At 50.6% G+C, this 12,726-nt stretch overlaps 6 protein-coding genes across 6 annotated transcripts; 2 read left to right on the forward strand and 4 right to left on the reverse strand.

Moving 5' to 3' along the window:
* Positions 1–272: 272 nt before the first annotated feature.
* Positions 273–1,193, reverse strand: PPTG_12059 (hypothetical protein; the record flags this gene model as incomplete). The annotated part of the gene is made up of 4 exons (XM_008908258.1): positions 273–451; positions 542–637; positions 699–923; positions 995–1,193. The coding sequence occupies 4 exons, from the start codon at positions 1,191–1,193 to the stop codon at positions 273–275; spliced, it is 699 nt and encodes a 232-aa protein (XP_008906506.1).
* Positions 1,194–1,375: 182 nt separating this feature from the next.
* Positions 1,376–2,603, forward strand: PPTG_12060 (hypothetical protein; the record flags this gene model as incomplete). The annotated part of the gene is made up of 4 exons (XM_008908259.1): positions 1,376–1,449; positions 1,573–1,891; positions 1,956–2,094; positions 2,170–2,603. 4 exons carry the CDS (start codon positions 1,376–1,378, stop codon positions 2,601–2,603), a joined length of 966 nt encoding a protein of 321 aa, XP_008906507.1.
* A 52-nt stretch (positions 2,604–2,655) lies between these two features.
* On the reverse strand, positions 2,656–3,161 carry PPTG_12061 (hypothetical protein; the record flags this gene model as incomplete). The annotated part of the gene is made up of 1 exon (XM_008908260.1): positions 2,656–3,161. The coding sequence occupies one exon, from the start codon at positions 3,159–3,161 to the stop codon at positions 2,781–2,783; it is 381 nt and encodes a 126-aa protein (XP_008906508.1). The 3' UTR covers positions 2,656–2,780.
* A 359-nt stretch (positions 3,162–3,520) lies between these two features.
* PPTG_12062 (hypothetical protein) lies at positions 3,521–5,045 on the forward strand (the record flags this gene model as incomplete). Its single annotated transcript, XM_008908261.1, has 5 exons — positions 3,521–3,662; positions 3,751–3,896; positions 3,955–3,995; positions 4,074–4,146; positions 4,227–5,045. The coding sequence occupies 5 exons, from the start codon at positions 3,521–3,523 to the stop codon at positions 5,043–5,045; spliced, it is 1,221 nt and encodes a 406-aa protein (XP_008906509.1).
* Positions 5,046–5,077: 32 nt separating this feature from the next.
* PPTG_12063 (hypothetical protein) lies at positions 5,078–8,125 on the reverse strand (the record flags this gene model as incomplete). The annotated part of the gene is made up of 3 exons (XM_008908262.1): positions 5,078–6,070; positions 6,133–6,189; positions 6,254–8,125. The coding sequence occupies 3 exons, from the start codon at positions 8,123–8,125 to the stop codon at positions 5,078–5,080; spliced, it is 2,922 nt and encodes a 973-aa protein (XP_008906510.1).
* Positions 8,126–8,401: 276 nt separating this feature from the next.
* PPTG_12064 (hypothetical protein) lies at positions 8,402–11,794 on the reverse strand (the record flags this gene model as incomplete). Its single annotated transcript, XM_008908263.1, has 1 exon — positions 8,402–11,794. One exon carries the CDS (start codon positions 11,792–11,794, stop codon positions 8,402–8,404), a length of 3,393 nt encoding a protein of 1,130 aa, XP_008906511.1.
* Positions 11,795–12,726: the final 932 nt, after the last annotated feature.

The following is a 12,726-nucleotide window of genomic DNA, read 5'->3' on the forward strand; positions in this document are numbered from 1 at the left end:
GTGACGTGGTACAATACTGCATCAAGGCCAAGCAAAGCTCCACGTTTTCTTACGAGTTTTCTGCTCCTATGCGTGGTGCAGTCACCGCAGAGCCGCAACACTTGTTTACTTAAAAAAAAAATAACGATAAAATAAAGGGATATTCCTGCCTCCTTGTGGCTGGCGCTGCTTCCGGCGACTCTGCTTCGCGACAGCACTTGACGTGGACTCTGTCGACAATGCGGAACAGTGATCCCTGTCCGGAAGGAATAGACTGACTTGTTGTATCGACGCTACTGACTGCTGTCTGGAGACACGCGCGGCTCGAAGCCTCTGTTAGTAGATGGCGACGACGGGCTAATCGTGGCTGTTGAGCACTTGCCTAGGCCCATCAGTAGCTCCGCCGATTGGTGGTCAGGGTGGTCATGGGCGTGCCGCGCTGTATCCCGATCCAAGTGCATGTGCTTACTTACTGCTACATGTAAGAATCAACACAAACCCAATCCCACCCTTCAAATCAAAACCAACCACAAACAGCATCATGTACTGGAAGCGCACCCACCGGACTCCTCTGTGTTGTCGTCAGGAGGTGCAAAACTGCTGTGTGGTCGTTTACGTCCATTTATTGCGTGCGTGTCTTGCGAACGCTGCTCAGAATCTCCACTCAATACATTAAACAACGGCAACGAAACTCCGTCAAATAGCAGCAAAGCACTTACCGTGTCTTGCGTCCTCCTCCTTGATAATTTGAAGCAGTGGGTCCTTATTACTTGCCGGACTGGGGCCTCCATTGGCTACCTTAAGTATCTTGGTACCTCCTCCTACTCCACTGTGGCCCTGCAATTGCAGTGCCGACGGTGGCTGTGGAGTTGGTCGCAGCTCTCCATCACCTGCCTCTTGGTACGCCGTACTCAGCAGCGCCACCACGAACTTATTGTGCAGGTCTGCAGCCAAAAAAATAATAGCTGCGATATTAGCGCCTACAACACTATCAAATTAGCAACAATTTCCACACGTTTATCGGGGCCCAGCAGCTCCTCCGCCAGCGCATGGAACTCCTCGAGCGAGAGCTTGGCCGCCAGGTAGAGCTGAAACGATCCCCAGTATCGCTTCCACGAGTCGCGGTGACGACGCTGGAGGCGGTGGAATAGCTGTAGCTTAAGCTTCTGCACGTTGGACAGCGGCGTCGGCGACTCCACCTGCGGCTCGGCCATGCTTCAGATATCAACTGTCCTCTGTAGATTCTAACTTACAACAGCGTTCCACAATTCGAAGCGGACCAATAGAAACGCATCGAGAGTTCTACATTCATTGTGTGTGATTGATGTGGCGCAACAATTCAACCAGTGTGCACCACACAATACAAGAGTGAAGGTCTCTCCTCATCGAGAGTGTCATGAATGCCGCGCTCATGGAGGAACGTCTGCGCGCCTTCTACGCCAAGCACAATCCGGGCAATGATCAAAACATGTGCGTCCATATGCCCTATCGGTCGTTTTCCTAGTGATATCATTATTTTCCCTCGTGGCGTCGTGCAGCGCTCTTTACATCCATTCAATGCTGACCTATTTCCCTACTATTTCATCGCCGCAGCGCCGAGATCGTGCGCAAATTCGCTGGTCGTGAGCGCCAATTGTGCGCGAAACTCTTTAAGAAGTATGGAGAAGCTCCAGACTTTACGTCTGCCGACGACACCGTAAAAGAAAGGGACGTAACAAGGATACCATACCCCAACGCCACATACGAGAGGGATTTCAAGGCGTACAAGCTACCTAAAGTCACTGACAGTCCGCTGGACTTTCGCTCAGCTCAATTCGATGCTCTCAAGGCTCTCCAGACACCTAAAGATCAGCTGAAGCTGCCAGTGGCCACTGCTCATCCACTGGACAATATCCAAAAATGCCGACACCTGGTACGTCTAGCAAGGACTTGAAAGAGCTCTGGGCTATAGGCTAAGTGAACTTGTGATTCCATAGCTACCAGAGTTAGATGTGAACAGACAGACGCTCGTCGTTAGACCAAAGAAACCGAGTCCATCAGCAGCTGACGCCAAAGCTGCGGTGGTGAAGAAGGCCCCGGCTCCTGCTACACCGTCGCTGTTTGAACAACTTGCAGGTACTTACTCTGCCGACTGGTTGTCTTTGTATCTGAGGTGTGTTTAATGAGTTTATGTGTGGTGTGTGGTGGCAGACACTTACTTGGAAGGGCCTTTTCGAGTTCTTCGTCGTTGCTTCCTGGAACGAATGCGAGTCTTCGTAGTTATTCGTCGAGTTAACAGCGTGCGTGGGACGTGCTCAGGGTTTTTGAAGGCCTTTGATAAGCACATGAATCTCGTGCTATTGGACGTCACTCAAGACTTCATCCCGCTCAATACTCATGAGAGGCTGCTGCGAGAGGTGAGAGAGGATAAACGCATCGCGAGTGACGCTGTGTTCTCTGCTGCAGACTCGAGACGTAATCGTCGAGTACTTGCTAGTGCTGGTGGAACTCGACGTGAGTACGTGAAGCAGCTTTTCATTCGTGGTGACAATGTGGTATCTGTCAGTGCAGTTGTGGGCAATACAACGGACACTCGACCGCGAAATACTGCTAGACTAAACAACCAACGCAAGCCCAGGTCCTAGCCCGGCATTCAAGGTAATGATTGAATCACGAATGCTGAATTTTAGATGAAATTCGGTATTATTATGGTGTTCCAATGCTCTACCAGCGTCTGGAAGGTGAAGACAGCACTAGTTCAGGACATTGCAGCAGCATCCTTCAACCGAAGGCGCTTCGGAGAGGTCGTGGAGTCTCTCGCTCTATAGATCTTCTGGCTCGTCATCTTGGTGGGCTTTCAGCATCTTGCGGTTGTACGCTACCGTTCCGAGCACCAGTGCCAGCATGAAGATGAAGAACACGTAGAACACGAAGAACACCCAGAGTGCCGTGTTGGTGTCGTCTGTCTGCAGTACCGAGCGTGTGCACAGTGCGAAGAGTGCGCCCAGCAGAGCGTAGACCCCCATGAGACAGATGGGGATGATTATCAGATCCTGCCAGGAGTTACCGCAGCAGAGTGGCCGATACTCGTTTTTCTTGCTTGAGGTCTTTTGTGGCTTGATGGCGGCGACGGCCACATCGTCTGCAGATACGGGGACCTCCGCATGCTGAGCCTGAGCGTCCGCGTGCTGAGATTCCGTCATTGTTTTTGGGTCGTCTGCTTCAACTTTGGGTGTCTTGTCTTGTAGTGGTTATTGGTGCATGCGGCGCTTCAATCGGAAGCGAAACCCCTCAAACGAGCACATAAAGCATTGTAGAGCTTGCTATCGCCGCCAAAAATACCGAGTATATGGACGGGTGTGGTCATAGCAGTTTTGGTTGGTATACAAGTTGATTGTCTGGAAAGTACTTTCCGAGCGAAGTACGCTGACCGAAAGCGTTGCAGTGACAACTAAAGCGTCTCACGGGCTCACTGCACAGAAGACACTATTTTGGTCTGATCACTCACGTTGATTTCCTGTATTGTTTGAATCCCTCTCCAATACAGTTCCGTTGAGAACTCATGGAGGGCATAGTGCTGGTGGAAATGTCCTCAGGTGCTTTACACTACACCAAATCTTTTTCTGATGAGTTTGATGCGAGGCATCCAAAAACCGAGCGTCTCAACTTCGGTGCACTCATTTTCGCACTGCAAAACTTCGCAGGTAAAACTGCTTCGCTTCTTCTGACTATTTTTTTTTACTTTATAGAACTGATATTCAATGCGTTACCCTATGGCGAATCTCCTTCCAGGCAGCAGCATTCGATCTATGGAGAGCAGTGACGGGCTTGATGCAGCAAAAGGCCTGGAGAGAAGTAATGTCGCTGAGATTGTTATGTACACCACTCCTCTCGAAAATATGGTGCTCGCAACCACTCCATCCAGTAAACTTCTTGTGGTATGGTGTTGCTTCTTTCGTACATGTAAACATATTTCCTAACACTAAAAGACTGTAGGTGCTATTCACAACACCGGATTTTGACGTGGACGTCGCCAAGTAAGTTTCGTAAGCACATGTTGTCGGATTCATTGATCTTACATCTTCTCACTGTTGCTAATTGTTGTCTAACCGTAGGTGGGTGGTTCGTCGTGTGGCTTTCAATTACGATATCTGTGATAACACGGAGATGACAGCACTTAATCAAGTGGTAAGCTGGATCTGTTGCTGTGACTATCAACAACAAATGATTTGTAGTTGCTCATCAGTCCTGTTTCCATGCAATTGTAGCCTCGTCGATTTCGTCGTGCGTTCTCTCAAGCAGTTGACGATACAGTTGAAAGGGAACTCATTCGTCTTTGTGAGAGCACATTCATTCCTAATGAAGGGGATTCTCCTGCAGATACGGTGGGCGATGACGAGTCATTCCTCTTTTTCTGCTACTCGCCGCGTTTGAGTGATTCCGGACGTTATAATGGCAGTGATATTGAATCTGGTTCGAAATCCCCAAGTGGAGACGGATGCCGTATTGCAGTCGGGGCAGATACTCCAACGATATCGAAGAAACTCAACATTCGAAACATGGTGACATCTACCCTAGCAATTTTTGGCGCTCCAACTAAACGTGAGCTTAATATGAAGAAGAAATTGGAGAAGAAAAGTGGATGGAGATCGAGAAATGCAGTCATAGATCACTCAGAGCCGTACGAATTTCAGCGAGTAATCGAGATTCATTATCGGGAAAGAAAGGCAGCAGTGATGGATCCTCTCCGAGCAGAGAAAGCTTGCGATATCGTGGACACTCTTCTTCCTTTAGCGGAGATAATGAGCCAGTCATTGTTCTCTTCAGACATGGCTCGTTCTCAAGTGACTCATCAACGATCGCTCAACCAATTCATCTGGACAAATTTCCCTGCTTCATTTCCAGCAAAAGAGAAGCAAGCAGGAACTAACGTGGTTGCATGGGTGTGTGGATCTTGTATTATTTTCTACCCGATGACATCGGTATCAATGAATCTCGAGACTCATCGCCGTGTACGATTTGCTGTCACTGCGCTGTTTAATGTTCTAGAACCTCTGCTCAAAGCAAAAACGAAGATACTCGTATAGCATCGCCAAAACTCGGGAGGTGCTTTGCTATCCTATACTACCGTTTCCACCAAGTTGTTAGCAGCAGCAACCTGAGCAATCTCGAGACAAAAGGCTACAAATTCTTCTTCACTGATACCACGTGGGTCCATGGGTTCAAATTTTATAAATGCCGTCATGAAAAGCTCTTGGTGTAGCATCGGCTGAAGTGCACTTGAGCCTTCTACCAGTGCGCGTAGCTCCTTGGATACCGCTCCCGATCCAGAAGGACTATCGGGTGTGGTTGCAGCCGAATTGTACAAGGTCCGCTGAACTTCGGCGACATCTACGACGCCATTACCGTCACCGTCCAGCAGTGCGAAGACGCGTCGGATGGTTCGAGCTTCAGTGTCTCCCGCCGACGACTGCGAACGTCCATTCTGACGGTTGTTCTTGAAATCTTTCGCCGTCTCACTACGCTCAGTACTAACGACATCAGGCTGGATGAGACCATCCGACATCAGACGGAGATACGAGTCCTCGCATCTCGCCAGGAATTCATCCCAGGACAGCTCGTGGCTGCTATTGGCGTCGTCCATATTAGGACTGAGTGGGTCATTCACAGTACGATTGGAAAATAGCGCTTCCAGACGCGTACGCTGTTTGAGAAGAATGCTAAGCAGCGGTGAAGTCTTGGCGAGTGCGTGTATTTCTGCGTCTCGCTGAAGAGCCCACCTCATCTCGTCCTGGTTCACGGTGCCACTTCCATCCAAGTCCATAAGTGAAAAGAGCTGTGACAAGACTTTGTGCTCGTGTCGTTTGAACTGGGCGTGGAGGCTGTCGTCCTCAGTTTTGACTTCTTCACATTCGCGAGCTGAGTCAGCGCCATTTCTGTTGTTCGATGACTGCGAGACAGGACTCGAAACTTTCGGATACATTCGAGCTTTGGCCTTTGCCTTCTGCCGCTGACGGAGTTTTGGCGAGTCTGTTAGCTTCTGCTTGGTAAGAGACGGGAGTTGGTTTAGCTTGCGATGGTCTCCACTTAGAATTTCTCGAGTAGGGCTTATCTGTAAGCACAACTCATGTTAGCCAGAACTTGAACACTCAACGGAGGAGAAGTCTTGCTTACCTGATTTGGTTTGTAAGGAACCCCGTTAAATCGCGCAGGAATGTGTGGATCAGGCGTCTGTATGCGATGAATAGCAAGTTAAACCAGAATTTTTATAGCAGATAACAAAGCAAATGCTTACTTGAGAGCGGCGGTAGTTGACCGACGATCCCAGTATCGCTCCATCGTCTTGACTTTTATCTCCAATACGGTCATCCAGATATTCGAATCCACTCAGTGAATCATTGCTGGACAAGAATTCCAGTGTTTGATTCTTCAAGAGAGCTGCAGCCGTGTCTTCGTCGAATGCACACTCTGGAGAAGCCTTTGTGATCTCATAGCGAGTGCCGCTTGTGCCGCGAGCAGTCTGACAGTGGATCGTCAAGACCGATCTGAGTCCGTAGCGTAGATCCCCGTGCTCCAATCGATCGCGAAATACCAAGTCATCTAGCGGGTATGGTGTTGCTGAAACAGCCGATTCAGGATACGGACGAACAACTTGATGTCGTCGCCGCTTGACAGGTGATGAGGATGCGTTCAGACTCTCTTGTTGCTGTTTGGTTGGCCATCGATAGTCGAGTAATTCATCAACAGATACGCACTGCTGGTAGAACCAACGGAGGTATCTTTCCTGCATACGCTGCTCCTGTCCGCCACGTGCTGCAAGTTCGTTTGTAGCATTTTGTAGCACCTCAGCTTCCCACGTCTCATTGAGTGCTTGTTCAAGCACGTTCTTCGCAAAACGGCGACTGGCTGCCTCCTCCTGAGCCATAGCAATATTGGCAGCAAGTTGCCTAGTCTCCTCTGCTTGGATACCCCAGAAAATGTCTCCATTCTGACACTGTTGGGTCTCTTCGCGGTGCATTGCAATACGAGCATTGTGCTCTTTCTGTTGCTCCCGCTCCAAGCGCTCTGGATCTACTTCCTCGTCTTCGAAGTCGAGATAATCCAGCGATAAATGAATATCGTTTGAATGTTGGGGATAAGACGAGAGATCTTGGTCATTCAATGTCTTAATCCTCTCTTCCTCGGCATGTTTCTGCAACAACTCACGCTCGTAATTGTCTAGTCCCCAGAATCGGTCGCCACTTTCGATCTGTAGTAGCTCCTGAAGGCGCATCTCACGACAGCAAATAGTTTCGCGCTCAAATTCGTCTTGAATCGAGTGAGAATGTGCTCGCCGTTCATGAACTTGCTTACGAGCTATGCGTCCACGTGATAGCGACTGTATCGAAATTGCAGCAGCCATTTTGCGATCTTCCAAAGAGGACACGAATGTTTCAGGGGGATCCCAGCGAGTTTCGCTGGTGCTTGGGCTGTAGTAATACTGCTGTTGCGTCGTGGGGTCAAACACTTCGACCCACTGCGATTCGTTGTTTTGTAAACCTAGATCTTCCGTACTTGATGGAACTGCGTCAGTGTTGACGTTGTCGTTCACCTCTGTGTATTCGTCTAGACTACTGATCTTGTTATCAATGTTGGTATCTTCTGATTGTTCCTTCATTTTCTGCTGTCGCATCGCTGATACTCTCGCTCGAGCTTGCTGCGACCTAGTAGCACTCTGCAACGACACCACCGCGCTCAATACTGCATCACTATCACACTTTCGAACCAGATTTGTACCTTCCAGGGGAGGTTCCCAACGAGTTTCACCCGATTGTGTCGCAAAGTAATATAAGGTTTGATGGTCTTGGTCGTACAGCTCCAACCATTGCGTGGCTTGACAAGATTCGTCGGCCACAGCGTCTTGCGCAGCGGTGACGGCTTCGTTAGCCGAGAACTCGGCTGCAGTGGATTCTATAACGCTATCAACCTGCCACGCACCAGCCTGGTCTTGCTCAAAATCGGATCCTGGCTTGGTCCACGACGTCTCGCCAGTAACAGTGTTGGTAAAGTACCTCTCACCATCATCGCTAAAGCACTCGACCCAATTAGATGCTTGGTCGTGTTCCCCCGCTTGGTCTTGAGGCTCATCCTCTTCCCATGTAGCAGACTGCACCACTTCTTCCTCCATTTTCGAGTCTCTACGACAATATGTTGAAGCTGTTTTGTGACTCTTCAAGAAATCGTTAAGGAAAACAACTTGCAAAGTCAATTTCATTTTTCACGTTAGCCTTCTCATTCCCCTGAATTGACCTCAAGAACTTGATCCTGATGCAAATAACTTGGCAGCGTCTACTTCTGCTCCATTCAGTTGACATTACTAGCTGCAAATCCTGCACCAAACAAGAAACAACTCAAAAAATCATGAAAGCGTCGACGTACCAGCTCGGTCGCTCGCAGCACCAACTTACACGTAGAACATGCAATTCAGCATGTTCTTGTGCAAGCCAGCGAAATCGAAGCTGGATGAACTCGAAAAGTTGGTGCTCATCGACGCCGTGTCGGATGATCCTTCGTACAGGAAGAACCGAGCGCGTCCAGCAGCCAAATGCGCGTAGTAAGCAGGAGTCGCGAACGACACCGAGCGAGTGCACCGCACAAACGTGTATCCGAGATGATACGTGAGTCTCTGCAGCTCGTCGGCCGTCATCTTGTTCTCATCATGCAGCACCGTGTAGTGGCACGGAACACTGGTGCCTTGGATACCGCTGTGTCCATACAAGAAGAAGTCGAACCTGTGCGGACTCACGACATCCGTGTCGAGCACCGTACCCGGCACCACGTTGCCCTTGCGGTCGCCGTCTCGAGTATTAATCGGGAAAGTGCGCGTGTGGTGGCGCTTATTGACAACCACGAAGGTCACCGGTGGATTGTAGTCGTCCGACAACATCTTGAACGTTTTACGTAGCGCTCGCATTTCGGTCTGCAGGATATCATAGAAGCGCCCTTCGCTCACTCCATTTCGATAGTAGATGACATGCTCGGGTTGCCGATCCGTGTTCCGGTAGAACGCCAGGAAGAGATCGCGCAGCATGTGCGGCAATTGTTGAATGTCGTTCGCTGCTTTTTGCGCAGCCACACGCCCAATGTACTTGGCCGAGTATGCGTCCATCGAAGCGACAACAGACGCAATTGAAGGTCGAGAACCCATTCCGGAGCGAGGATGCTCGACGTCAGCGCCGATCACAATCGTAGGACACGTACTGATCAGGGGTAGAAGCTCCCGAAGCACGGAGTTCTTGCCACTCAGCTTCATGTTTATCTTCAAACACACATTCGCACACACTTGCGGGTTGGCTTTTCGCAGATTTGTAGCGACGATGCATTGGCTTGGGATCCCCAGCACTGTGTCCGACATGCGCTTGATGCGACCATAAGAGACGGAGCCCTTGTCTTGCTTAATCACCATAATGAGCTGAGGAGTGCCGTTGCCACGGTTCTCCAGCTCTCGGAAGCAGGACTTCATGAGATCCTCCACTTCTGCCCGTTGATTCGAGCGGTCAATCACCAGTGGTCTTCGGCACTCCATTGATATCCCGCATTTACTCGCAGTATCCACCATGATTCCAATGAAGTTGTTCACATCTCGAGGACTCACGTTGGCGTCTACAACCACACCCCAGTTACGTAGTACAGCGCCGTTCACGAACTTTTTGTCTCTCAAGTTCCACTGCCCACCCGATGGACGCTCAGAAACATTCGCGTACTGGACATCAGGAGGGTCGAGCACCCGCACCTCCGTCGTCTCCGGTTGCTGGTCGACCTTCAAGCCAAAGGCAGCCAGGTACGGGTCGTTCTCGAATCCAGCTTGATGCATCTGGCTGAGGATGTTCTCTCGACGCTGGTGTGGGGGCTGGCTGGTCTGGCGAATAATCTCCGCCGTGTCCAGGTCGTTGATATTCGGACAGCGCTGTCCTGGCGCCACTTCGCATAACTCGATGGGTAACCAGTTCTCCCTTCCAGCTTTCTTACTACCCACGTTCACGAGCGGCAGATTCGGGTACCGGAGTCGTGCATTGTACTTCTTGTAGAAGTATTCAGCCACACTCATCGTCTCGCCCTTGATGTCCACCATAGTCCGGTCAGCGCGATCAGGACTGACACCGAAGATGGCGCGCTTCCGGTCTTTGCGGTGCGTTGGGGCCACTTCAACTTTACGCAGAGCCCGCGCTAAGTTCCGCATATCCCGCTCTGAGAGATTGTGTACGTCTTCAGGAGAACGAACGTTTAGAGCCGAAATTGCCAGCTTCATGAGCTCGCAAGGCTCATAGAACACGGTAGCAGCCTGGTCGATATTCATCAGCAGCGTCTTCTCAGCCACGCGAATGGCTTGGTGGTATCCCCAGCATAACTCTTTACCTCCTTTGAGCTCGTGTGTTTTCTTCATAGCGAAGAAGTTGCGTCCAACGGAGACAAGACGCTGAGCTCCAAGGTGACGCGCAACCACGTCCAGCGCCTGGAGAACGGGCATCACGTTCTCGTCCGGGTTTCTGTAGTGTTCCTCAAGACTTCGAAGAGCAATCGTCTCGGCTAGCTTGACCTTAACAACGAATGTAGGTGGTCCTCGACGATGAAAACCTCCACCTTTCTGCTGCTCAGAGCTTGAGCCGTCCGGGTTCACGTCAGGAAAGTCTCTAGCGTTCCACTTGAACTTCTGCGGCGAGAACAGAGCCGACATGCCGTCATGCACGACACGAACGCCGCCGAACTCGGCTTCGTACTGATGTAGAGCCGCGTTGATCACTTTGCGTACCAGTGTTCGAGGCAGAAGCCGCACAGGTTGTGGCGGCTGTGGCTTCTCGCCCTTCATGGGCGACATACTCTGATCGGGAGGAGGTGAACGCACGACGTCGACGTGATATTTGAACACCTCAACAGGAGCGTTATCCAGCGAGATACTAAAGTAGTTGGCGTTCATCTTCATCACTCTACCATCTTTACCGAATCCAGGACGTCGACAGATCTGCGTCTCCTTCTGCAGGTCGGGATCGTCCGGGTTGATCTTCAACGGAGGAGCACGGCCGGTCCACAGGTCTTTAATCCGTGGGTCCATGATTGCATCGCCTATCTTCTCGTAGCCACACCCACAAACATCTCCAACACCTTGACCTTGTTCTGCGCGTCCACGGCCACTGCCGTAGCCGCGACTTGGACGAGTGTTGGAGTCACCGCCGTAACCTCGTTCACTTTGGCTTTGACTGCTTCGAGAATTGTCTTCATAGCGTCTGCCACCGCGAGATAGGTCTTCGTATCTGCTACTTTGAGTGTTGTTGAACCCACGACTTTCGTGCGAGCTGGAACGACCTTGATCGTATCGGCGTGATGCACTTCCAGAAGACGCCGTGTCGTAGCTGCCCCGTCTTGATCCACTGCCATAGTCTTGATTGCTGTAGTTTCGAGTCGAAGCTTGAGTATCGTAGTTGTAGTTCTGGCGAGAACGGTCGACTTCACCATTGCCGTAGCGTTGAGTTCTGGTTTCACGGCTGCCATTGCTGTAGCTTCGGTCATCGTAGCCTCTGGCACGAGTATCGTTGTGTCTCCCTCCACTACGATCACCATACCCGTGCTCCGTGTAGTTACCGTTGTAGGTAGAACCTTGACTGCGATAGTCGTATCCGGTGTTGTAGCCACCATTGCCTGAGGTATAGCGCCCTCCCCGTTGCGAGCCGTAGTCACGAGAGCTGGACTCACCCCCGTAGCTTCCTCGACGACTATAGTCGTCATAGCCAGACGACCGCGAGCCATTGTAGCTTCCGCTGCCACTGCCGCGAGAATCGTAGTCACGCTGATCGTATCCCATTGCGTCTCGCTTGACTCGTTCGGAAATGGCAAGACTCGAATGGGTGGACTACAAAGCACTTGAACTGCAATGAGGTCGACAAGTAAAGCACTTCTAACGGCCTTGAAGCCGAGTTTTGTTACAACCACTGCGCACTCTCTCAGTCGACTTGTCCCGAATACTCCCGATTCACCGAAAGAAATCACCTTATCGAGACACGACGACGTTGTGAGATCAGCATTCTGCTGCTGCAAGCAAGTGCAAAAGTGACCGGCAACTGCCGTTTAGGTCAGGAAGCATGCGGAAGTCTTGCAATTCGGAACCAACTCGCTACGACGTCTCAAGTTCTGCTGAATGATATAGGGCTCGACAGGTCTAGCTTGCGTGAAGATAACATCGTATCTATTGCAGCAGTTCTGCTTTCCCTGTTGGAGACAAGCAGGAACAAGAGCTTTGATATCCAAACTACTGCGATGGACATGGCATCTTCATCAGGCAGTCATTCGGCTCAGTACGAACACTCCAAAACCGTCGCTGCCTGATAAAGTTTGTGCGTCACACTCGCATTATCTAAAGTGTAGCGTAGGAGATGTGCTGCCCATAACGAATTCGAGGTCGCTCGTCTTGTCGCTGTGGCACTAAAACCACTTAGCGCAAGGTGAATAACATGCATTGGATTCTCTTGTGGCTGATTGTCCTCCTTGTCACGTTCTTCTTGGCTCCACAAGGCCTTTGAATGGATGAATATCTTCCACCCTCGATGGTAGTCCTCCCTCTTCGATTTCCAATGGTCTCCGCTACGAGAATCACGAGATGAAGGCTTCTCTAGTAATGCCCTCTCAGTTTGTGCACCAACTACTGTCCATGCACTCATTAAATGATGTCTTCGTCCATTGATCCTCAGCGGCAAAGCAAAGACACGGCAATCAAGGATATATGAAGCGGCCCATCTC

Source organism: Phytophthora parasitica, assembly GCF_000247585.1.
Source record: "Phytophthora parasitica INRA-310 unplaced genomic scaffold supercont2.29, whole genome shotgun sequence".
NCBI lineage: Eukaryota > Oomycota > Peronosporomycetes > Peronosporales > Peronosporaceae > Phytophthora > Phytophthora nicotianae.